The following is a 25,141-nucleotide window of genomic DNA, read 5'->3' as shown; positions in this document are numbered from 1 at the left end:
TGATCAGAATATTGGGTGGGTCAGGCTCCTCTCTCTTCCCCAAAACTCTGGAAGAATTAGTCCACACTGTCCACTCTGACCCAGGACTGCAGCATCCAGGGAACCACATTTCCCTCTGCACCTGCTCTGCGTTGTCTCCAGAGGGAAAGGCTAATGGTGCAGACGTGGGGATTGACAGTCCGCATCATTAATCCTGCCCATTTCTAAGGGTGGAAACAGGTTCCAAAGTGGCAGCAGCCAATTAGCATCCCTCTTTCCTCCCTGGGATCCCATGGTCCAGGGCAAGGAGGGATAAATGAGATGGTTGTGATGTACAGCTGAGCGGCTTAAAGGGACATTAATATACTATGGGTTTGCTTTCTCACGTCTTTCTGCCATTTAACTAATAATGATTCCTACGGCAATTGAAGTTCTAAGGAGGTGGAAGCCCTGTCTCTATGCCTACGGTAAATATATGAAGAATTTTGAGCATTTTTAAGACCTTTATTATTTAAAGTCCCTTCTATCAGGTGAGTGTGCTGTTCTGAATGTGGATGGAGAGCACAGTGGGAGCAGAAGACTTCATATAATTTCACTGTGGTGTTGTACTTTCCCAAATGGAAGGAAAATATATTTTACATACATTTTAAAAATATTCTTCCCAAATATATTGACATATATTTGAAATTTTGGCTGTATTCAATATATTTAAAAAAATAAATAAATACATATATACTGTATGTTGAAATGCGTTTTTTATGTATTACAAAATATATGAAAAATATTTTTAAAAATACATTTTCAAATATACTGTATGTCTTTAATAATACATTTAATCTACATTTTTGGAATGCATTTAGAAATATAAGTAAAAATATATGTAAAAGTTACTTTTTTATATGTTAAAAAAAAATCTGAAGAATATATTTAAAAAAAATATATTTTTAAAAATAATTTTCATATATTTTGTATATAAAAAACGCATTTCAACATACAGTATATATATATATATATATATATAATTTAATTTTTTTTTTAAATATATTGAATACGGCCAAAGTTGTAGTATTATAGTTATATATGTCAAATATATATGTGAAGAATATTTTTTAAATATATTTAAAATATATTTTTCTTCCATGTGGGTTAGTGGCATACATCACTGGCAGTGGTTTGTTCAAACTTACTTAAAGATTTTCTAGGAAATGGGGATTTTTTCAGTATTATGATTCCACCACTCAAGGACTACATATAGCAACTATTTTTGAATAATTATCATTTTATTGTATCAAGACAATATTTGAGCTCTGTTTCCCATTGCATATATCTTTTGTTTATGAAATATTGTTACCAGATGTAAATTCACTAAGCCTAACAAATATGTTTTTTGGCTTGGTCTCAGGTGCCAGTGCCTGCCGCAGTTCCGTGGACCGCTCTGTCAGCTGACCCTCCGTAGTTTCCATGGCAATGGATACACTTGGTTCCCTCCAATAAAATTCTGCTCTGAGATCCATCTATCTCTGGAGTTCATCAGTGACCAGTCGGATGGGATTCTATTGTACCACGGATTGGTGTCCAACCAGGACGCAGAGGATTCCTTGTCTGTTGGTAAGAGAGGCTTAAGGGCCATTACCAGGGGCGGACTGACCATTTGGAACTTTGGGCATTGCCCGAGGGCCTGGGGTCAGTAGGGGGCCCATAAGATGCCCCTGGTACCTTTTTCATAGGCTTTTTTGAGTTTGGGCAAGGACACAGGGGCCCCATGATCCCCTATTGCCTGGGGGCCCCATGAGTTGTCAGTCCGCCCCTGGCCATTACCATACTATGACAGCAGGGAAACTGTGTTAGACTGACAGCATGGCACATAGGCATGGAGCCCCATCTGGCCCCTACTGTTGCTCCTACCCCTTCCCAGCCTGAGTGCTGCTGTGCAAGGGAATAAACAGATAGAATAAGGTATTCATAATGTTCATTTAAAAGATTTTAACACGTTTCTCAGAAAGTACTGAAGCCGCTCCGTCAGTCCAGGGCAGGTCTGGAGAAATGAGCTGTGGCCAGGTTGCGATGTTTGGCTGAGTGGTTTAAAGGGGCATTACTACACTATGACAGCAAGGAAACTATGTTAGACTGACAGCAAGGCACATAGGAATGGAGCCCCATTTGGCCCCTAGTGTTGCTCCTCCCTCCTCCCAGCCTGAGAGCTGCTGTGCAAGGGACAAAGGAGACAGAGTAAGGTATTTATAATAACTGTATCTAAATGTACATTTAAAGGATTTTAGAAACATAGAAAAGTGTCGACAGACAAAAAAACCCCCAAAAAACAAAAAAAACAAACAAGTGGCCCATTGAGTCTGCCCCAAAATGTTAACATATTCCTTAGAAAGTAGTAAAGCTGCTCTGTCCATCAGGTTGCGATGTTTGGCTGAGTGGTTTAAAGGGGCATTACTGCACTATGACAGCAAGGAAACTATGTTAGACTGACAGCATGGCGCATAGGAATGGATCTCCATTTGGCCCCTAATGTTGCTCCTCCCTTGTGAGAGCTGCTGTGCAAGAGACAAAGGAGACAGAGTAAGGTATTTATAATAGTTGTATCTAAATGTACATTTAAAGGATTTTAGAAACATAGAAAAGTAACAAAAGGCAACCCCCCCCAAAAAAAAAACAAGTGGCCCATCGAGTCTGCCCCAAAAATGTTAACATATTCCTTAAGCAGGCCATAGACCGGTCGAAAACCGGCCATTTTTTTAAAAAAAATGAAAAATCAGTTGTTCGATCGGCCAACGTTACCACCAACAGTAAAAAAATCTACCGATTTTCGTCCCGTCTACGGCCGGCATTTAACCCCATAATTACTTCTGTCCCTGCAGAGAGCTCCGCTATTATATTTTACATGAAAGTCTTGTGGTTGCAACAATGTATCCATTTGTATCCATTTCAGACACAGATGTTTTTATTTGGATACAAATGGATACATTTGTTGCAACCGCAAGACTTTTTCATGTAAAATATAATAGCGGACTGGAATTCTTCTTCTTTTTCTGCTGCTTCTTCTTCTTTTTCTTCTTCTGTTTCTTCTTATTATTATTTAGTTCTTTTTCTTCTTCTTTTTCTTCTTCTACTTCTTCTGTTTCTTCTTATTATTATTTTTCTTCTTTTTCTTCTTCTTTTTCTTCTTCTACTTCTTCTGTTTCTTCTTCTTATTATTTTTCTTCTTCTTCTTCTGTTTCTTCTTATTATTATTTTTCTTCTTCTTTTTCTTCTTCTTATTTTTCTTCATCTTCTTTTTCTTTTTCTTCTTCCTCTTCTTATTTTTCTTCTTTTTGTTTTCTTCTTCTTTTTCTTCTTTTCTTTTTTCTTCTTCTTCTTTTTCTTCTTCTTGCAGGTCAGAGCTCATGCACAGATTTTTTATCGGTAAAACGATCGGCTGATTTGCCCATCATTGCCGGGAAAATTGGCCGATCATCAAAATCGGGCACGAATTTTCCAACATGGCCGATAAAAAAAATGTGCAAAAAGCCCGAAAAACGTCCGAACAATTAACCCACTAATGGTGCGAAAATCAGCAGATTTTTTTTCCGGCCGAAAAATCGGCTGATTTTCGACCTGTGTATGGCCGGCATTAGAAAGTACTAAAGCTACTCTGTCAATCAGGTTGTGATGTTCAGCTGAGTGGCTTAAAGGGGCATTACTGCACTATTACAGCAAGGAAACTATGTTAGACTGACAGCATGGCACAGAGGGATGGAGCCCCCATTGGGTCCTCAATACTTCCCTACTATTGGGACCTGTCTTTGACATTGTCCTGCCCCTGCTGGTCGGGAAGGGTATTCTATCACCCTTCAGTAGGCGGTTGATTAGTCTAACTCATCTAATCAGGGTCTCTTGTCTCCCCGCGTAGATATCATGCAGGGCGTACCGAGGCTGACGATCAGACAAGCTGGCGGCATCCTGCTACAGCTCCAGCTACCGGAGAGTGTGAACGTGAGCGACAACGGCTGGCATCGACTCGACATCAAGCTAAAGAACAAGGTGAATCCTTTATTTTAACTACGACTTTAATATTCAGAGTCGCTGAAAGAAATGCGATTACACTGACGCTGATTTATGCACAAAGGAGACATTGCTGGCAGCAATCAATCACATCTCTCCTTTGAATTTTTTTCATTCTGCGGTGAAAAGTGACAGTTGCGATCTGAATAGTTCCCGTGGGTAGCGCCGTCACACGGATCCAGATTTTTTTTTTTTTAATTAGAGCCCAACTCTTCCAGTAACTTGGAACGTAGAATTAAAATATCTCTAAAACCAAAACCTTTATTTTTTCCCGAGTTGGAAAGAGTTAGTCTAGATCAGGGGCGGACTGACCATTTGGAAACTCAGGCACTGCCCGAGCGCCCGGGGTCAGTAGGGGGCCCCATGAGATACCCCTGGTACCTTTTTAATGGGCTTTTTTGAGTTTGGGCAAGGACACAGGGGCCCCATGATCCCCTATTGCCCAGGGGCCCCATGAGTTGTCAGTCCGCCCCTGGTCTAGATTCACATCTAGGCATGTTGGGAACGCGGGCAAAAATCACGAGGAGAAATGCACTGCCTATTTAGCAGACGTGGGGCGGTGCCATGAATGGAGAGATTTCCTTTCATTTCCTGTTGGACCTGTTCCTATGATCGTCAGCTCCATCTATTGGCCATAATGTGGTATTTTCCTGAAATACTCCAATCAAGAAAATACTGCATTACGGCCACAGGATGGTGCTGACACTCACAGGAAAGTAACACATTTGACCCATTACAGGGATTATTTCTTTTCTTTTTAAAATAGACCCCCTTGGTGACATGTGTTTCTTTTAGGCCGTGATGTTGACTCTGGACCACTGTAGTTCAGCCATCATTTCTGAAAAGGAAGGAGTCGGCAAGAGGTTATTATCGGAGGACCGCGCAATATGCGAAGCCCAAGGAGCGATGGTGCAAGAGTGGAGGTAACAAGGAAAATTGTCACCTGTTTATGTCAGAACTTTCTGAGTTCCATGCTGGAAAGATCTGAAATCCAATGAATGACAGGGGCAGGCCAGACAGTAAGGTTGGGGAGGAAAGGGGCTAGATGCTGCTGGATGTCTTCCAGCCAAGAAATGAGGGGGGGGGGTCTATCTGACTTGTTGCAGCTTCCAATGCACATTGTGAGAAGCTTACAGTGTGCAGAAAAATCAGAGTAAGCAGAAGGTCCACTACACATAGCATAAGCTGTGTAACGGCACATTGTAGAGCCTGCAGTCCTCACCTAAGCAACCCCCTACCTTGTTAGCAGAGGCAGACTGACTATGCGGGCACTTGGACACTGCCCGAGGGCCCGGGGTCAGCAGGGGGCCCCATGAGATGCCCCTGGAACCTCTCATAGGCTTTTTCATAGGCTTTTTTGGGTGTGGTTTGAGTGTGGGCAAGGACACAGGGGCCCCATGATCCCCTATTGCCTGGGGGCCCCATGAGTTGTCAGTCCACCCCTGCTTGTTAGCCTACAAAAAAGACACTCCCAACCGCAAGCCTGATTTCAAATTTTAGACCAGAGGTCTCCAAACTTCTCAAACAAGGGGCCGGTTTGTGGTCCTTCAGACTGTAAAGGGCCGGAGTGTGGCCAGTGGGGATAGAAATAGTTACATGGCCTCAGAGATGGTGGTCATTAGGAGGAAGAGTAGTGCCCCACCATTGGTAATAATTGGAGGAATAGTACCACATAAGTGTTATCAATAGTGCCCCATTGTTGGTGTCAGTGGGAGGAATAGTGCCCCATCATTGGTATCAGTGGGAGGAATAGTGCCCCATCATTGGTGTCGGTGGGAGGAATAGTGCCCCATCATTGGTGTCAGTGGGAGGAATAGTGCCCCATCATTGGTATCAGTGGGAGGAATAGTGCCCCATCATTGGTATCAGTGGGAGGAATAGTGCCCCATCATTGGTATCAGTGGGAGGAATAGTGCCCCATCATTGGTGTCAGTGGGAAGAATAGTGCCCCATCATTGGTGTCAGTGGGAGGAATAGTGCCCCATCATTGGTATCAGTGGGAGGAATAGTGCCCCATCGTTTGTGTCAGTGGGAGGAATAGTGCCCCATCATTGGTATCAGTGGGAGGAATAGTGCCCCATCATTGGTATCAGTGGGAGGAATAGTGCCCCATCATTGGTATCAGTGGGAGGAATAGTACCCCATATTTAGTGTCAGTGGGAGGAATAGTGCCCCATCATTGGTATCAGTGGGAGGAATAGTGCCCCATCATTGGTATCAGTGGGAGGAATAGTGCCCCATCATTGGTATCAGTGGGAGGAATAGTACCCCATATTTAGTGTCAGTGGGAGGAATAGTGCCCCATCATTGGTATCAGTGGGAGGAATAGTGCCCCATCATTGGTATCAGTGGGAGGAATAGTGCCCCATCGTTGGTATTAATGGGAGAAATAGTACCACATAAGTGTTATCAATAAAGCCCCATCGTTGGTGTCAGTGGGAGGAATAGTGTCCCATCATTGGTGTCAGTGGGGGGAATAGTGCCCCATCATTGGTGTCAGTGGGGGGAATAGTACCCCATCATTGGTGTCAGTGGGGGGAATAGTGCCCCATCATTGGTGTCAGTAGGAGGAATAGTGCCCCATCATTGGTGTCAGTGGGGGGAATAGTGTCCCATCTTTGGTGTCAGTCGAAAGAATAGTGCCCCAACGTTGGTGTCAGTGGGAGGAATACTGCTTCATGTCATTGGGAGGAATAGAGCCCCAAGGGCCGGATAAAGGCTAGCAAACGGCCACATCTGGCCCTCGGGCCGCAGTTTGGAGACCCCTGTTTTAGACCAAATAGTTTTTCTTTTGAATAGAGTAGAGAAGTAGCAATGTAACTCACTCCTGGTTCCAGAGGTGGGGCACAGAAGGTGATGGAAAATGTTCACACGGGGTCAGAGACAGCAAAAAACTAATAAATTGAATTTATAAAAAACATAGTATAAAAAATCTAAATCTATATATATATAGATTTAGATTTTTTTATACTATATTGTGTGTGTGTATATATATATGTATATACAGTTGTGTTCATTATAATTAGAGATGAGCGAATCGAACTTGGCGAAGTGGAATTCGTTTCGAATATTAGGAAAAACTCGATTTGCATCGAATCCGAATTTTAGCAAACTTCGGATGCACGAATCGAATTTTCCCCGATCAGCCGGCAAAAGTGTCACTGCAGAGAGCTCCGCTATTTCTGACAGTTCTCTGACAGTTCTGACAGTTCATTTACAGCGGTTGAAACATTGTATCTATTTGTTTCCATTTAGGATACAGATGTTTTTATTCGGAAATAAATAGATACAATGTTTCAACCGCTGTAAATGAACTGTCAGAACTGTCAGAGAACTGTAAGAAATAGCGGAGCTCTCTGCAGTGACACTTTTTGCTGTACTGGAATTCTTCTTCTTTTCATTCTTCTTCTTCTTTTCATTCTTCTTTTCATTCTTCTTCTTCTTTTCATTCTTCTTCTTCTTTTCATTCTTCTTCTTTTCATTCTTCTTTTCATTCTTCTTTTCATTCTTCTTCTTCTTTTCATTCTTCTTCTTCTTCTTTTCATTCTTCTTCTTCTTTTCATTCTTCTTTTCATTCTTCTTCTTCTTCTTTTCATTCTTCTTTTCATTCTTCTTTGCATTCTTCTTTGCATTCTTCTTTGCATTCTTCTTCTCATTCTTCTTTTCATTCTTCTTCTTCTTCTTTTCATTCTTCTTCTTCTTTTCATTCTTCTTTTCATTCTTCTTCTTCTTTTTTTCATTCTTCTTCTTCTTCTTTTCATTCTTCTTTTCATTCTTCTTCTTTTCATTCTTCTTCTTCTGCTTTTCATTCTTCTTCTTCTTCTTTTCATTCTTCTTTTCATTCTTCTTCTTCTTTTCATTCTTCTTTTCATTCTTCTTCTTCTTCTTTTCATTCTTCTTCTTCTTTTCATTCTTCTTTTCATTCTTCTTCTTCTTTTTTTCATTCTTCTTCTTCTTCTTTTCATTCTTCTTTTCATTCTTCTTCTTTTCATTCTTCTTCTTCTGCTTTTCATTCTTCTTCTTCTTCTTTTCATTCTTCTTTTCATTCTTCTTCTTCTTTTCATTCTTCTTTTCATTCTTCTTCTTCTTCTTTTCATTCTTCTTCTCCTTCTTTTCATTCTTCTTCTTCTTTTCATTCTTCTTCTTCTTCTTTTCATTCTTCTTCTCATTCTTCTTTTCATTCTTCTTCTCATTCTTCTTTTCATTCTTCTTCTCATTCTTCTTTTCATTCTTCTTCTTCTTTTTTTCATTCTTCTTCTTCTTTTTTTCATTCTTCTTCTTCTTCTTTTCATTCTTCTTTTCATTCTTCTTCTTCTTCTTTTCATTCTTCTTCTTCTGCTTTTCATTCTTCTTCTTCTTCTTTTCATTCTTCTTTTCATTCTTCTTCTTCTTTTCATTCTTCTTTTCATTCTTTTTCTTCTTCTTTTCATTCTTCTTTTCATTCTTCTTCTTCTTTTCATTCTTCTTCTTCTTTTCATTCTTCTTCTTCTTCTTTTCATTCTTCTTCTCATTCTTCTTTTCATTCTTCTTCTCATTCTTCTTTTCATTCTTCTTCTCATTCTTCTTTTAATTCTTCTTTTCATTCTTCTTCTCATTCTTCTTTTCATTCTTCTTCTTCTTTTCATTCTTCTTCTTCTTCTTTTCATTCTTCTTCTTCTTTTCATTCTTCTTCTTCTTCTTTTCATTCTTCTTTTCATTCTTCTTCTTCTTCTTTTCATTCTTCTTTTCATTCTTCTTCTTCTTCTTTTCATTCTTCTTTTCATTCTTCTTTTAATTCTTCTTTTCATTCTTCTTTTCATTCTTCTTCTTTTCATTCTTCTTCTTCTTTTCATTCTTCTTCTTCTTCTTCTTTTCATTCTTCTTCTTCTTCTTTTCATTCTTCTTTTCATTCTTCTTCTTCTTCTTTTCATTCTTCTTCTTCTGCTTTTCATTCTTCTTCTTCTTCTTCTTCTTTTCATTCTTCTTTTCATTCTTCTTCTTTTCATTCTTCTTCTTCTTCTTTTCATTCTTCTTCTTCTTCTTTTCATTCTTCTTCTTCTTCTTTTCATTCTTCTTTTCATTCTTCTTCTTCTTTTCATTCTTCTTCTTCTTCTTTTCATTCTTCTTTTCATTCTTCTTCTCATTCTTCTTTTCATTCTTCTTTTCATTCTTCTTCTCATTCTTCTTTTCATTCTTCTTCTTTTCATTCTTCTTCTTCTTTTCATTCTTCTTCTTCTTCTTTTCATTCTTCTTTTCATTCTTCTTTTCATTCTTCTTCTTCTTCTTTTCATTCTTCTTCTTCTTTTCATTCTTCTTTTCATTCTTCTTCTTCTTCTTTTCATTCTTCTTCTTCTTCTTTTCATTCTTCTTCTTCTTCTTCGTCGTGCCCCGTGACTGCCCAAATGAGTGAAGTGTGCGGTGATTCTAAGATCGACGGCACTCATCTGCATGTCATACTGACTGTCAGTATTATTTCTCTTCCCCAGCAGACTCCAAGGGCATTTAAATTAAAGGTACAGTGTTCTGCACTAATATAAAGGCTCTCTGAAGCCTAGAAACCCTTTAAATAAGTTAAATTCGCGGCAAATAAATTCGCATCGAATCAAATTTCTCCCGCAAATTCGGCGAATCAGCCGAATCAAATTTTTGAATAATTCGCTCATCTCTAATTATAATAGCAGTGTGTTGAAAAAAGTGAATAAAGCTGAAAATCCTTCTAATAGCTTTTATTTCCATCCACACAAATGCATTGGGAACACGACACATTCTATTCCAAATCACAACATGAAGAAAAATACATCAAATTTGTGTTGTTCCTCTAAAAAAATGGAAGAAAAGTGAATATTAGACGGTTCAAAAAAATGGCAGTGTTTGTATTCTTCTTTACAAACTCAAACATTCACTATATAAACTGAGAAATGTTTGAAGATTTTGCTTTCCTTTGAATGACTTCATGAATATTTGGTTGTAGTCGCACTGTTTCTGAGAACTGCTGTACATCTGTGTTGCATGGAGTCACCCAACTTCTGGCCCCTGTGATCAGGTATTTCAGCCCAGGATGATTGGACCACATTCCACAGTTCTCCTCTATTTCTTGGTTTTGCCTCAGAAACGGCATTTTTGACCTCACTAATAGAACTCCACACGGCTATTATTGTGAACACGCCCCTTTCAATGAGTGATTCAATGACACAGAATCAGCAGCATGCATGTCATGACTGTGGGGTCTGTTGGATTTCTATTACTCTACTACACCTGCTAGGAAATTATTTGCCATGTAGAAATATCATTGCTACCAAAAACAGTGATTGATCCGGTTAGTGATGTCTGACTGCTATTATTTTCAACATATATATATATATACACATACATATATATACATATATACACATATATATATATATATGCACACACACACATATATATATATATATATATATATATACATATATATTTACACATATATATGCATATACAGTGGGGATCGAAAGTTTGGGCACCCCAGCTAAAAATTTGTATTATTGTGCATAAAGAAGCCAAGGAAAGATGGAAAAATCTCCAAAAGGCATCAAATTACAGATTAGACATTCTTCTAATATGTCAACAAAAGTTAGATTTTATTTCCATCATTTACACTTTCAAAATAACAGAAAACAAAAAAATGGCGTCTGCAAAAGTTTGGGCACCCTGCAGAGTTAATATCTTGTACTGCCCCCTTTGGCAAGTATCACAGCTTGTAAACGCTTTTTGTAGCCAGCCAAGAGTCTTTCAATTCTTGTTTGAGGTATCTTTGCCCATTCTTCCTTACAAAAGTCTTCCAGTTCTTTGAGATTTCTGGGCTGTCTGTCACGCACTGCTCTTTTAAGGTCTATCCATAGATTTTCAATTATGTTGAGGTCAGGAGATTGTGAAGGCCATGGCAAAACCTTCAGTTTACGCCTCTTGATGTAATCCCCCGTGGATTTCGAGGTGTGTTTAGGATCATTATCCATTTGTAGAAGCCATCCTCTCTTTAACTTCAGCTTTTTCACAGATGGCATCCACTTACCATCCAAAATTTGCTAAAATTTTATTGAATCCATTTTTCCTTCTACTCGTGAGATGTTCCCTGTGCCACTGGCTGCAACACAACCCCAAAGCATGATTGATCCAACCCCATGCTTCACAGTTGGACAGAGGTTCTTTTCATTAAATTCTGTGCCCCTTCTTCTCCAAACGTACCTTTGCTCATTCCGGCCAAAAAGTTCAATTTTAACCTCATCGGTCCTCAGAACTTGTTTCCAAAATGCATCAGGCTTGTCTATATGTTCATTTGCAAAGTTCAAATGATGATTTTTGTGGTGAGGACGTAGAAGAGGTTTTCTTCTGATGACTCTTCCATGAAGACCATATTTGTACAAGTATCTCTTTATAGTGGAATAGTGTACCACAACTCCAGTGTCTGCCAGATCTTTCTGGAGGGATCGTGCAGTCAAACGTGGGTTTTGAATTGTTTTTCTCACAATCCTGCGAGCTGTTCTGTCTGATATTTTTCTTGGTCTTCCAGATCTTGCTTTAACTTCCACTGTTCCTGATGACTGCCATTTCTTAATTACATTCCGAACAGAGGATATTGACATCTGAAAACGCTTTGCTATCTTCTTATAGCCTTCTCCAGCTTTGTGAGCGTCAACTATTTTCAGTTTCAGTTTTCTAGACAACTGCTTAGAACAGTGGTTCTCAACCTTTCTAATGCCGCGACCCCTTAATACAGTTCCTCATGTTGTGGTGACCCCCAACCATAAAATTATTTTCGTTGCTACTTCATAACTGTAATTTTGCAGTGGGAGGAATAGTGCCCCATCATTGGTATCAGTGGGAGGAATAGTGCCCCATCATTGGTGTCAGTGGTAGGAATAGTGCCCCATCATTGGTATCAGTGGTAGGAATAGTGCCCCATCATTGGTGTCAGTGGTAGGAATAGTGCCCCATCATTGGTATCAGTGGTAGGAATAGTGCCCCATCATAGGTGTCAGTGGGGGGAATAGTGCCACGTCATTGGTGTCAGTGGGAGGAATAGTGTCCCATCACTGATGTCAGTGGGAGGAATAGTGCCCCATCATTGGTATCAGTGGTAGGAATAGTGCCCCATCATTGGTGTCAGTGGTAGGAATAGTGCCCCATCATTGGTGTCAGTGGGGGGAATAGTGCCCCATCGTTGGCATCAGGGGGAGCAATAGTGCCCCAACATTGGTGTCAGTGGGAGGAATAGTGCCCCATCGTTGGTATCAGAGGGAAGTATAGTGCCCCATCGTTGATGTCAGTGGGAGGAATAGTGCCCCATCGTTGGTGTCAGTGGGAGGAATAGTGCCCCATCGTTGGTGTAAGTGGGAGGAATAGTGCCCCATCGTTGGTGTCAGTGGGAGGAATAGTGCCCCATCATTGGTGTCAGTGGGAGGAATAGTGCCCCATCGTTGGTGTCAGTGGGGGGAGGAATAGTGCCCCGTCGTTGGTGTCAATGGGAGGAATAGTGCCCCATCATAGGTGTCAGTGGGGGGAATAGTGCCCCATCATTGGTGTCAGTGGGGGGAATAGTGCCCCATCATTGGTGTCAGTGGGAGGAATAGTGCCCCATCATTGGTATCAGTGGGAGGAATAGTGCCCCCATCATTGGTGTCAGTGGGAGGAATAGTGCCCCATCATTGGCATCAGGGGGAGCAATAGTGCCCCAACATTGGTGGCAGTGGGAGGAATAGTGCCCCATCGTTGGTATCAGAGGGAAGTATAGTGCCCCATCGTTGGTGTCAGTGGGAGGAATAGTGCCCCATCGTTGGTGTCAGTGGGAGGAATAGTGCCCCATCGTTGGTGTCAGTGGGAGGAATAGTGCCCCATCGTTGGTGTCAGTGGGGGGAGGAATAGTGCCCCATCGTTGGTGTCAATGGGAGGAATAGTGCCCCATCATAGGTGTCAGTGGGGGGAATAGTGCCCCATCATTGGTGTTAGTGGGGGGAATAGTGCCCCATCATTGGTGTCAGTGGGGGGAATAGTGCCCCATCATTGGTGTCAGTGGGGGGAATAGTGCTCCATCATTGGTGTCAGTGGGGGGAATAGTGCCCCATCATTGGTGTCAGTGGGGGGAATAGTGCCCCATCATTGGTGTCAGTGGGAGGAATAGTGCCCCATCACTGGTGTCAGTGGGAGGAATAGTGCCCCATCACTGGTGTCAGTGGGAGGAATAGTGTCCCATCACTGGTGTCAGTGGGAGGAAAAGTGCCCCATCATTGGTGTCAGTGGGAGGAATAGTGCCCCATTACTGGTGTCAGTGGGAGGAATAGTGCCGCATCATTGGTGTCAGTGGGAGGAATAGTGCCCCATCATTGGTGTCAGTGGGGGGAATAGTGCCCCATCGTTGGCATCAGGGGGAGCAATAGTGCCCCAACATTGGTGTCAGTGGGAGGAATAGTGCCCCATCGTTGGTATCAGAGGGAAGTATAGTGCCCCATCGTTGATGTCAGTGGGAGGAATAGTGCCCCATCGTTGGTGTCAGTGGGAGGAATAGTGCCCCATCGTTGGTGTAAGTGGGAGGAATAGTGCCCCATCATTGGTGTCAGTGGGAGGAATAGTGCCCCATCGTTGGTGTCAGTGGGAGGAATAGTGCCCCATCGTTGGTGTCAGTGGGGGGAGGAATAGTGCCCCATCGTTGGTGTCAATGGGAGGAATAGTGCCCCATCATAGGTGTCAGTGGGGGGAATAGTGCCCCATCATTGGTGTCAGTGGGGGGAATAGTGCCCCATCATTGGTGTCAGTGGGGGGAATAGTGCCCCATCATTGGTGTCAGTGGGGGGAATAGTGCCCCATCATTGGTGTCAGTGGGAGGAATAGTGCCCCATCACTGGTGTCAGTGGGAGGAATAGTGTCCCATCACTGGTGTCAGTGGGAGGAAAAGTGCCCCATCATTGGTGTCAGTGGGAGGAATAGTGCCCCATCACTGGTGTCAGTGGGAGGAATAGTGCCCCATCATTGGTGTCAGTGGGGGGAATACGGCCCCATCATTGGTGTCAGTGGGAGGAATAGTGCCCCATCATTGGTGTCAGTGGGAGGAATAGTGCCCCATCATTGGTGTCAGTGGGAGGAATAGTGCCCCATCATTGGTATCAGTGGGAGGAATAGTGCCCCCATCATTGGTGTCAGTGGGAGGAATAGTGCCCCATCGTTGGCATCAGGGGGAGCAATAGTGCCCCAACATTGGCGTCAGTGGGAGGAATAGTGCCCCATCGTTGGTATCAGAGGGAAGTATAGTGCCCCATCGTTGGTGTCAGTGGGAGGAATAGTGCCCCATCGTTGGTGTCAGTGGGAGGAATAGTGCCCCATCGTTGGTGTCAGTGGGAGGAATAGTGCCCCATCGTTGGTGTCAGTGGGAGGAATAGTGCCCCATCGTTGGTGTCAGTGGGAGGAATAGTGCCCCATCGTTGGTGTCAGTGGGAGGAATAGTGCCCCATCGTTGGTGTCAGTGGGAGGAATAGTGCCCCATCGTTGGTGTCAGTGGGAGGAATAGTGCCCCATCGTTGCTATCAGTGGGAGGAATAGTGCCCCATCGTTGGTGTCAGTGGGGGGAGGAATAGTGCCCCATCATTGGTAATAGTGACACCAATGATTGGGCACTATTCCTCCCACTGACACCAATGATACTTACCTTGCTGACCCCTGCTCCAGCCTGGGCTCGCTTGCTCCCTCCCTCTCCCATGGTACAAACACTTACCGGTTAGATGGCTTCCTTCTCCGGCCGCTTTCCTCCTCTTCACTCGCTCGTGCTTCGCGGTGCCGCTCGGCTCCTCCTTTCCAAGCTCCACCTCTTCGCCGGTGATTGGCCGCCTGTGTGCCTCTCTTGAGCTACAGTTCCGGCGGCCAATCACCGACGAGGAAGGATTGATCCCGGGGGTGTGTCCAGATGACAGGGACGGCATGTCATCCCGCCCACACCTGCAGACGGATCAAGGAGCGGTGTCTCGGTTCCTAAGGCCATCGGAAATATGTGTTTTCCGATGGTCTTAGGCGACCCCTGGGAAAGTGTCGTTCGACCCCCAGGTTGAGAACCGCTGGCTTAGAAGAACCCATGGTGCTGATTGTTGGGGCAAGGTCAGATGAGTCTGGGCATTTAAAACCTTTGAGAATGACATCACCTGGTCTTCCCAGACGATGACTGAGAACAATCCATGACACTGGCAGGTCTCAGCTTTGCAAAGGGGGCAGTGCATGCTATAAATTCTGCAGGGTGCCCAAACTTTTGCAGACGCCATTTTTTTGTTTTCTATTATTTTGAAAGTGTAAATGATGGAAATAAAATCTAACTTTTGTTGACATATTATAAGAATGTCTAATCTGTAATTTGATGCCTTGTGGAGATTTTTCCATCTTTCCTTGGCTTCTTTATGCACATTAATACAAATTTTTAGCTGGGGTGCCCAAACTTTCGATATATACATATATATATATATACACACATACACATACAGTTGCAAGAAAAAGTATGTGAACCCCTTGGGATTCCGTGGAATTTTGCATGAATTGGGCATAAAATGTGCTCTGAACGTCATCTAAGTCACAACAATAGAAGAACACAGTCTGCTGAACATAATACTACACAAACATTAGATGTTGCCATGGTTTAATTGCACATAACATGTAAACATTCACAGTGCAGGGAGGAAAAAGTATGTGAACCTTTGGACTTAATAACTGGTTGACCCTCCTTTGGCAGCAATAACCTCAACCAAACATTTCCTGTAGTTGCAGATCAGACCTGCACAACGATCTGGAGTCATTTTGGACCACTCCTCTTCACAAAACTGTTTCAGTGTAGCAATATTCTTGGGATGTCTGGTGTGAATCGCACTCTTAAGGTCATGCCACAGCATTTCAATCAGGTTGAGGTCAGGACTCTGACTGGGCCACTCCAGAAGGCGTATTCTGTGCTGTTGCAGCCATTGTTTTGTTGAATTACTTGTATGCTTTGGGTCATTGTCCTGTTGCATCACCCATCCTCTGCGGAGCTTCAGTTGGCGGACAGATGGTCGTACGTTTTCCTGCAAAATGTCTTGATAAACTCTGGAATTCATTTTCCCATCAATGACAACAATCCGTCCAGGCCCTGAGGCAGCAAAACAGCCCCAAACCATGATGCTCCCTCCGCCATGTTTCACAGTGGGGATGAGGTTTTGATGTTGGTGTGCTGTGCCTTTTTTTCTCCACACATAGTGTGTGTTCTTCCCAAACAACCCAATCTTGGTTTCATCTGTCCACAGTATATTTTGCCAGTAGTGCTGTGGAACATCCAGGTGCTCTTTTGCAAACTTCAAACGTGCTGCAATCTTCTTTTTGAACAGCAATGGCTTCCTCCGTGGTGTCCTCCCATGTACTCCATTTTTGTTTAATGTTTTCCTTATTGTAGATGTGTCAACAAAAATGTTAGCATGTGCCAGAGATTTCTGTAGGTCTTTAGCTGACACTCTGGGATTCTTCTTTACCTCATGCAGCATTCTGCGCTGTGCTCTTGCAGTCATTTTTACAGGACGACCACGCCTAGGGAGAGTAGCAACAGTGCTAAACTTTCTCCATTTGTAGACAGTCTGTCTTACCGTGGACACATGAACATCAAGGCTTTTGGAGATACTTTTGTAACCCTTTCCAGCTTCATGCAAGTCAACAATTCTTGATGGGAGGTCTTCCGAGAGCTCTTTTCTGCGAGGCATGGTTCACATCAGACAGTGCTTCTTGAAACCAGTAAACCCAAAACAGGTGTGTGTTTTTTAAGGGCAGGACAGGTGTCAGCAACACATCCAATATCATCACACTGATTGGAGTCAAGGTTGGCTCACTCCTGGCTCCAATTAGCTCTGGGAGAAGTCATTAAGCTAGGGCCTCACATACTTTTTCCTCCCTGCACTGTGAATGTTTACATGTTATGTGCAATTAAACCATGGCAACATCTAATGTTTGTGTAGTATTATGTTCAGCAGACTGTGTTCTTCTATTGTTGTGACTTAGATGACGTTCAGAGCACATTTTATGCCCAATTCATGCAAAACTCCAAGTAATCCCAAGGGGTTCACATACTTTTTCTTGCAACTGTATATATATACACACATACACATATATATATATACACATACATATACATATATATTATTATTATTATTATACAGTATTTATATAGCGCCAAAGGGTTTGCTGAGCGCTGTACAATAGTGAGGGGGACAGAACATGAGACAATACAATACACGATGGGTTCAAGGGCCCTGCTCTTTCGAGTTATACAGTTGTGTTCAAAATAATAGCAGTCAGACATATATAAAACAAATCTGTCATCTAAAACAAGTCATATATATATAAAACAAATCTAATGATTTATAAAATACAATATAATATATAATATATAGAAAAAGGAATAAATATAATTTATAAAACACATTATATAATATACAAAAACTAATCATTATGATTTATAATATACAATATAAAAAATGAATATAGTATATAATTTGGAAAATACAATATAACATAACAAAATAGTAAATATAAATTCTAAAATATAATAATAATAAAATTAATACTAATATTATTATGTAATGTTTATTATTATGAAGCCACCAATATAAATGGGACTTTTCAGGCAGGGGAATTTCCAGCATGGCTGCATATTGAAGAGCCATTTTTGCATACCTTTCCTGGTGGATTTACATTTTGATTCATTCACCACCCCCCCCCCCCCTGGTTTTTATTTAGAGTTTGGAATCCGCACCATGTTCTGCAGCTGGGTGGGAATAAGGAATCACCTTCTCATCGCCACCTACAATTGGCCCATTTCAAAGGATGTCTACGTAACTTTATCATTAATAAACAGGTAAGTGAGGTTAAAGGTAATGCTGAAAACTATATTTTGACCACTAAAATGATCCAAAAATGAATATATATATTTTATTAATTTATGAAACTCCCTGCCTGAACATGTCAAGGTTTGCTCCTCATTTACTTATTTATTTATTTTACATGGCTAATAACCAAGATGTTTGACCTCGGCGCCCCCCTGGAATCCATTAACAGCTCTGTGGGTTGCACATTGTGTGATGTCATCGGCTCACATTCTGCTCCTTGTGAGACTCGGACACATTGTAGTGGAGATGCCGGAACCTCCAGCTGTGGCTGCCTTCCTGGTGACAACAGACATGAATGTGAAAGAGGTAATGTATCATGGTGACATGTCCTAGATGTGCCCATACAAAGGTTGCGTCAGATCTAATAATAACAAAGCCTACAGTCTGACAGATGTCCTCTGGTATATTGGGCAGTGTGATTGTTGCTCCTGAACTTGTGTCCAGCATCATATGGATGATAGACACAGCGGTGAGGAAGGAGGGGTAGCAGAGGGTTGGGGTTGGAATTGGGGCCTGCAGAGCTGTGATATCCATATTCACATATCTTCTACATCTTGGAAGAGAAATGAAAGGATGGGGGTGACTATAGGGGTCTGGGGGAAATAGGAAAGGATGGAGGTGACTATAGGGGTCTGGGGGAAATGGGAAAGGATGGGGGTGGCTATAGGGGTCTGGAGGAAATGGGAAAGGATGAGGGTGGCTATAGGGGTGTGAGGGAAATGAGAAAGGATGGGGGTGGCTATAGGGGTCTGGGGGAAATGGGAAAGGATGGGGGTGACTATAGGGGTCTGGGGGAAATAGGAAAGGATGGGGGTGACTATAGGGGTCTGGGGGAAATAGGAATGGATGGGGGTGGCTATAGGGGTCTGGTGGAAATAGGAAAGGATGGCGGTGACTATAGGGGTTTGGGGGAAATAGGAAAGGATGGGGGTGGCTATAGCGGTCTGGGGGAAATAGAAAAGGAAGAAGCAAACATCAGGTTGGGGTTGGAATTGGGTGGCTATAGGGGTCTGGGGGAAATAGGAAAGGATGGGGGTGACTATAGGGGTCTGGGGGAAATAGGAAAGGATGGGGGTGGCTATAGGAGTCTGGGGGAAATAGGAAAGGATGGTGGTGGCTATAGGGGTCTGGGGGAAATAGGAAAGGATGGGGGTGGCTATAGGGGTGTGGGAAAAATAGGAAAGGATGGGGGTGGCTATAGGGGTCTGGGGGAAATAGAAAAGGAAGAAGCAAAAATCAGGTTGGGGTTAGAATTGGGGCCTGCAGAGCTGTGATATCCATATTCACATATAATCTACATCTTGGAAGAGAATGGAAATGATGGGGGTGGCTATAGGGGTGTGGGGGAAATAGGAAAGGATGGGGGTGGCTATAGGGGTCTGGGGGAAATAGGAAAGGATGGAGGTGGCTATAGGGGTCTGGGGGAAATAGGAAAGAATGGGGGTGGCTTTAAGGGTCTGGGGGAAATAGGAAAGGACGGGGTGGCTATAGGGGTCTGGGGGAAATGGGAAAGGATGGGGGTGGCTATAGGGGTCTGGGGGAAATAGGAAAGGATGGGGGTGGCTATAGGGGTCTGGAGGAAATGGGAAATGATGGGGTTGGCTATAGGGGTCTGGGGGATATAGGAAAGAATGGGGGTGGCTATAGGGGTCTGGGGGAAATAGGAAAGGATGGAGGTGGCTATAGGGGTGTGGGGGAAATAGGAAAGGATGGGGGTGGCTATAGGGGTCTGGGGGAAATAGGAAAGAATGGGGGTGGCTTTAAGGGTCTGGGGGAAATAGGAAAGGACGGGGTGGCTATAGGGGTCTGGGGGAAATGGGAAAGGATGGGGGTGGCTATAGGGGTCTCGGGGAAATAGGAAAGGATGGGGGTGGCTATAGGGGTCTGGAGGAAATGGGAAAGGATGGGGTTGGCTATAGGGGTCTGGGGGATATAGGAAAGAATGGGGGTGGCTATAGGGGTGTGGGGGAAATAGAAAAGGATGAAGATAGCTATAGGGGTCTGGGGGAAATAGAAAAGGATGGGGGTGTCTATAGGGGTCTGAGGGAAATAGGAAAGGATGGGGGGGGTATAGGGGTCTGGGGGAAATAGGAAAGGATGGGGGGGCTATAGGGGTCTGAGGGAAATAGGAAAGGAAGAAGCAAAAATCAGGTTTGATGTTTTGGGTACAGGAGGTAATAGTATGCAGGCATGGGAATGAAGCAATCCAAGAGTGTTTCATAAATGAAATATCTCCACACCCATGAGCTTGTTGAATTTCCTATCCATTGGAACGTTGATTGTGAGCCAGGTCTTCTCAAACCAAGATCAATACCTGACCTCACAAATAGGCCCAAATTCCCACAGACACACGACGAAATATTGTGGCAAACCTTTCCAGAACTGTGGTGGTAGTGTGCTGGGGAGAACATAATAATGACCGTAGTTTTTGGAAAGGGATGCCCAACTTTATTACATAGGAGTGATGATCAGGTATCTGCAAACCTTAGAGCAGTCTTTCTCCACCAGGGTTGCTCCTGAAGTTGCTAGGGTAGGGGTTCCTTGAACCAAAAGACACTTTCTGTCTTTCCTTAACCATCAACCACTGACCTCAGTTATTTTTTTAGCTATTTGTAAAGGAGGGTCAGCCTTCCTACTGGTCAGAAATGTAAGGGGATCATTTTCCATTTACCAATAATATAAGGGAATCCTTCTCCCAATGGCCATCAATGTATGGGACCGTTACACTGACCATCAATGTAAAGAGACTTTTCTCCACTAAAACCAATGTAAAGGGCCACTATGATTTTCACTTTCTTTTTTTGTCCATCATTATTTCATGTTTAATAGTGAATGTGATTTTGGGTTATAGAGATGGGGGGGGGGGGGGCAAATACACTAGGTATGCCATTTTCCTTTATTTTTATCTATTATTATATCTACAACTTACCCAAGAAAATACAAAGGGAAGATGGAAGCGCACGCTGAGAGCTGCTCGATTTCAAATATGACAGGGAAGATTCAGCTTCACCCCTCCCAAACCATTCCCTCTAACATGTTTCATCCATCAAGGGCTTAATCTTAGGGAATCCAAACCCATGATTGATGGATGAAACGTGTTAGAGAGCGTGGTTTAGGAGGGGATGGTACTGAAACCTCTCTGTCCTATGTGAAACTGAGTGCACTTCCATCTTCCCATTGTATGTTTCAAGGTCAGGGGTTAGGCTCTGAGGCAGGGGCGGACTGACCAATCGGAAACTTGGGCAATGCCCGAGGGCCCGGGGTCAGTAGGGGGCCCTATGAGATGCCCCTGGTACCTTTTTCATAGGCTTTTTTGAATTTGGGCAAAGACACAGGGGCCCCATCATCCCCTATTGCCCGGGGGCCCCATGAGTTGTCAGTCCGCCCCTGCTCTGAGGCCAGTAGCTATAGCAGTAGAGAGGCTCCCACCAACGAGCTGGAAAAGTGCAGCAGCACACACAAGCTCACCCGAGGTGCGGAGTCTAAGCACTACTCGGTAGTCACCAGAGCTCCTGATGGTGGAGATGGGTTTTACTTCGTGTTAGTACCAGGTCGCGGTCCACAGGATCGCCCCATCAGGAAGTGAGCAAACTGCGGTCCAGTACCAGATCTAGCGGGTAGGGATCAAATAGAAGCAAAGTCAGTAAACAAGCCAAAATGTCACAAGTGGTCACAGGTTGGGATCAAGTGGAAGTGGAAGTGGAGTCGAGGAACAAGCCAAAGGTCGAGAATGAATGGTAATGGAATTCCGGAAAACTGCAGATATGCAAAGGCACAAGATATCGGCTGGAAAGCAAAAAAATCTGACAAACAGGAAGTTCAGAGACATGGCTTCAATCAGGAAGTTCATGGAGGAGCAAGGAGTTCAAGGTTCACCCAAAACAAGACACAAGGCTAGAAGGTCCAATGGATCAGACAGGCAGCTGTTTGACATCTCAGGTGGCCCAACAAGAAGAGCAATACAGCAGAGGTTGTGGGTTCAGATCCCTATCCTGACACAAGTGTGGCAAAAACATGGAGAAATGCTGCATTGGAGTATAATACAGATACTGCAATAGATAATGCCTCATACAATGCCTTCCCTTTATTCATAAATCCCCCACCATTACCATACCCCATGCTGTCATTTCGTGTTATGCATTTTGTCTGCTTATTATTTTTTTTGTAGAAATTAGTTATTCTCTTAATTGATATTGACTGAATCCTGCAGATGATACAGAACACCTCTTCCAGCCTGGCGGCTTCATACAATACAGGTTCTCTCACACGTTTCACCCACAAAGGACACATTTCCAGGCAATGGTGAGAACACGTCAGTCTCACAGCACAATCCTCAGCCTGTTCTCCAGAGACAGAACCGAGTACATTTTTCTGCAGGTAGGTGGAAGTAGAAGACTATCCCAATAGTAATTCTGTGGTCTGATTGCATAGTTGCCTTTGTCTTTGATAATCAGGTATCTCCTTACAGGGCTGGTGGATATTCCTAGGAGCTGGGAGATAGGAGAGATGGTCCCATTACTATAGCAGGCGTTCACAAATAATAGTTGTAACTCCATGGTTAGAAAATGGTGGCATACATAAACAGGAGGCAGAGGGGCTGTGTTTACCCTTGCAGCTCCAGGTTGTCCTGGGTTTTTGACATTTGTACCTGGAAATATATGTACCTTCCTGATTCTGAAAACTGAAACATTTCAAAATAAAATGTCTGGTGTTGGCATGTTGCATTAACTGTTCAATGCGTGTTGTACCCAGCATGGCTCAACCTGGAGGAAGTGTCTGTAAACATTCTCATATATCCAGGCCATGGCATATCGACTACCAGTTAGACACGTCCAATTTGACTTGTTCTGTAATGTTGAAGATGTTTTGTAGCTTGTACAAGCCACTTCTTAAGTTCCAGTGGGTGTCAGGAAAATACCCCGTTTATATCCAGGTAGCACCAACACCTTGATCCAGTTAAGGAAAAGAGACATTCTTTAGAGGACAGTGAGGTTCTCAGTTTGGACAGGAAGGACAAATGGTTTTTAAGAGGCATCAAAGAGGCCATCTACATTAAACTGTAACAACCATCATTGACAGCCTAAAAATGACCCAAAAAGTGAACCTTCAGAGATCGCCACTGGAACCAACTTGCTGGAGTATATGGGCCTTGTCTTGGAGTGTTCCCTTCCCAGGAAAAGCTTTGGTCTCTCTATTCTTGGAGCTGAGAAGTAGAGCAGATCCAATCTTTGGCAGAACTACACATTCTATCCTTGTTAGCCTTGTACATTCCAGACGTAGACAGTTTGCAGACAGATTTACAAAGCTGGCAGTTCCTGGACTCAAGAGAGTGATTCCTACACCTGGACACATCCAATATGACTTGTTCAAATTGGAGTAGCTTGTATAATCTACTCATTAAGTTCCTGTGAGTGTCAGGAAGATACCCCAACATTTATATTCAGGTAGCAGCAACACCTTGATCCAATTATGAAAAGGGGCATTCTTTAAAGGTTCACATTTTGGATAGAGAAGATAACTGGTTTGCAAGAGGGGTCAAAGAGGCCATCTACATCAAATTGTAACAACCATCGTTGAACAGTGGTGGGGAGCTTCAACCCCGTCTTCATCTGTCTTCCACACATAACCCATTTTAACATCTCTACCCTAGAGTTTTGATATTTCATACCTTCAGCCAGACACCACAGATTGGATTATGTAACCAGAACAGGTTGGTTCCACAATTTTCCCACCTTCTGTGCTTTCCTTAGACATCAGCCTTTCCATGATATAACTGCTGGGGTACTTTCCTGACACTCAGTACTGAAGAAGTGGCTTGGACAAGCTATGTCTTCAACATTACAGGACAAGTCCAATTGAATGGGACTACTACTAGGACAACCTGGAAATTTTTAGGGTGTCATGGCCTTAAGGGCAACAGGGATCCTTAGTTGGGGGAGAAACCTGCTATACACCTGGGTAATCTAAACTGAACATATGATGCAAAAATGCATTACCTTCACTTAAAACCCCATGTCATAACCAGAGGTATAAGCAGCTCATATTATATTCAAATCTTGACTTGTCCTACAAAAGTCAAGTTTAGCCCCAGAGTAAGGCTGTTAAATAAATTCAAATTTAAGTTCCTTGCAACTATGGAAAACTGTGAGCACCTTGAAAATATCCTGGCAATGACAACCCCAGTTCCCTTTAAAATGTTGGAAAAGTAAAAATTTTTGATGGAAACTATTTTTGCCTCCTTTCCAAAAGGTGGTACATGGCATCCTCACGGCTTCATATAATATCGGCGATGGTGACTACATAGCGAAACTCACCAGCCACAGACTGGATTCTGGGGAGTGGTGTGAAGTCAGTTTGGAGCGGCTTCAGAATGAATTCACTCTGCGTATGAGCGGCGGATCAGAACACGGCGAGGTCACGGTGGCGCATGGCACATACAAGGAAATTAAAGTAGATCCAAGTTGTGTTTTCCTAGGGAGCAGCAATACGGAAGAGCCAAGCTTCCAAGGTATGCCCCACAAACTTAAAAGCATGGTAGGCCACAATAATCGCAACACCACCTTGTGTTAAATTTCATACAGAGAACCTGGAGTGTATTTATATATACACTTTAAAGCTGAACTCCATTTATTGATGCAATCAATACAGTTGCATTGATGTGTGTCTTTTGGGTTTTTCTCGAATTCGGCTATAAAGTTTAGAAAAGTTTTCCTTTCTCATCTATTGAGGTACAAAGAGAGTCTCAAATCTTCAGGTGATTCCATCGCCTACAATTTGACTGGACACTGGCAAACAAATATACTATAGGTCGGTTCAGGATAACCCCTTCCTTTTACTAACACGCCTTAGTTTTTTGTTAGTGTCCTAGGAGGATGGGCATCATTAGTATAGCTGTGTGGTTGTAAAGAAAAACCTTTTATTTTGCTGGACATTTTTTAGCCTTTACCTTTTTTTAGACCAAGACTACGCACTGCTGAGGTCTCCAACCGATAGTGATTTGGAAAGGTTGCACCCAGTCTAGCTTTAGACGGCATCCAGAACCCACTGGACTAGAAGTTACAATGATATCCTGCAAGTGAACCTTCAGAAATCACTGTTGGAACCAACTCATTGCATGGAGTATCTGAGACTTTTCTTGGATTGTTCCAGCCTCAGGAGAAGCCTCAGTCTCTCTGGTCTTGGGGCTGAGAGGTAGAGCAGATCCATTCTTTGGAAGGAGT

General features: G+C 43.0%; 1 protein-coding gene across 1 annotated transcript in view; it reads left to right on the top strand.

The window, feature by feature from the left end:
• The window catches only part of LOC149433876 (neural-cadherin-like), a 183,754-nt gene that overhangs the window by 147,456 nt on the left and 11,157 nt on the right, over positions 1-25,141 (top strand). Inside the window, exons 23-29 of the mRNA XM_089664339.1 lie at positions 1,382-1,587; positions 3,881-4,011; positions 4,828-4,955; positions 17,773-17,890; positions 18,053-18,227; positions 22,132-22,298; positions 24,171-24,429. Of these exons, the coding sequence (XP_089520465.1) occupies positions 1,382-1,587; positions 3,881-4,011; positions 4,828-4,955; positions 17,773-17,890; positions 18,053-18,227; positions 22,132-22,298; positions 24,171-24,429 (1,184 nt within the window). The remainder of the gene's footprint in view (positions 1-1,381; positions 1,588-3,880; positions 4,012-4,827; positions 4,956-17,772; positions 17,891-18,052; positions 18,228-22,131; positions 22,299-24,170; positions 24,430-25,141) is intronic.

The sequence above is a fragment of the Staurois parvus genome, unplaced genomic scaffold, assembly GCF_062004578.1.
Source record: "Staurois parvus isolate SC_StPar_1 unplaced genomic scaffold, SC_StPar_1.0 ptg001886l, whole genome shotgun sequence".
Classification (NCBI taxonomy): Eukaryota; Metazoa; Chordata; class Amphibia; order Anura; family Ranidae; genus Staurois; species Staurois parvus.
The sequence above is the reverse complement of the archived record's forward strand: the minus strand, read 5'-3'. Positions and strand labels throughout refer to the sequence as shown.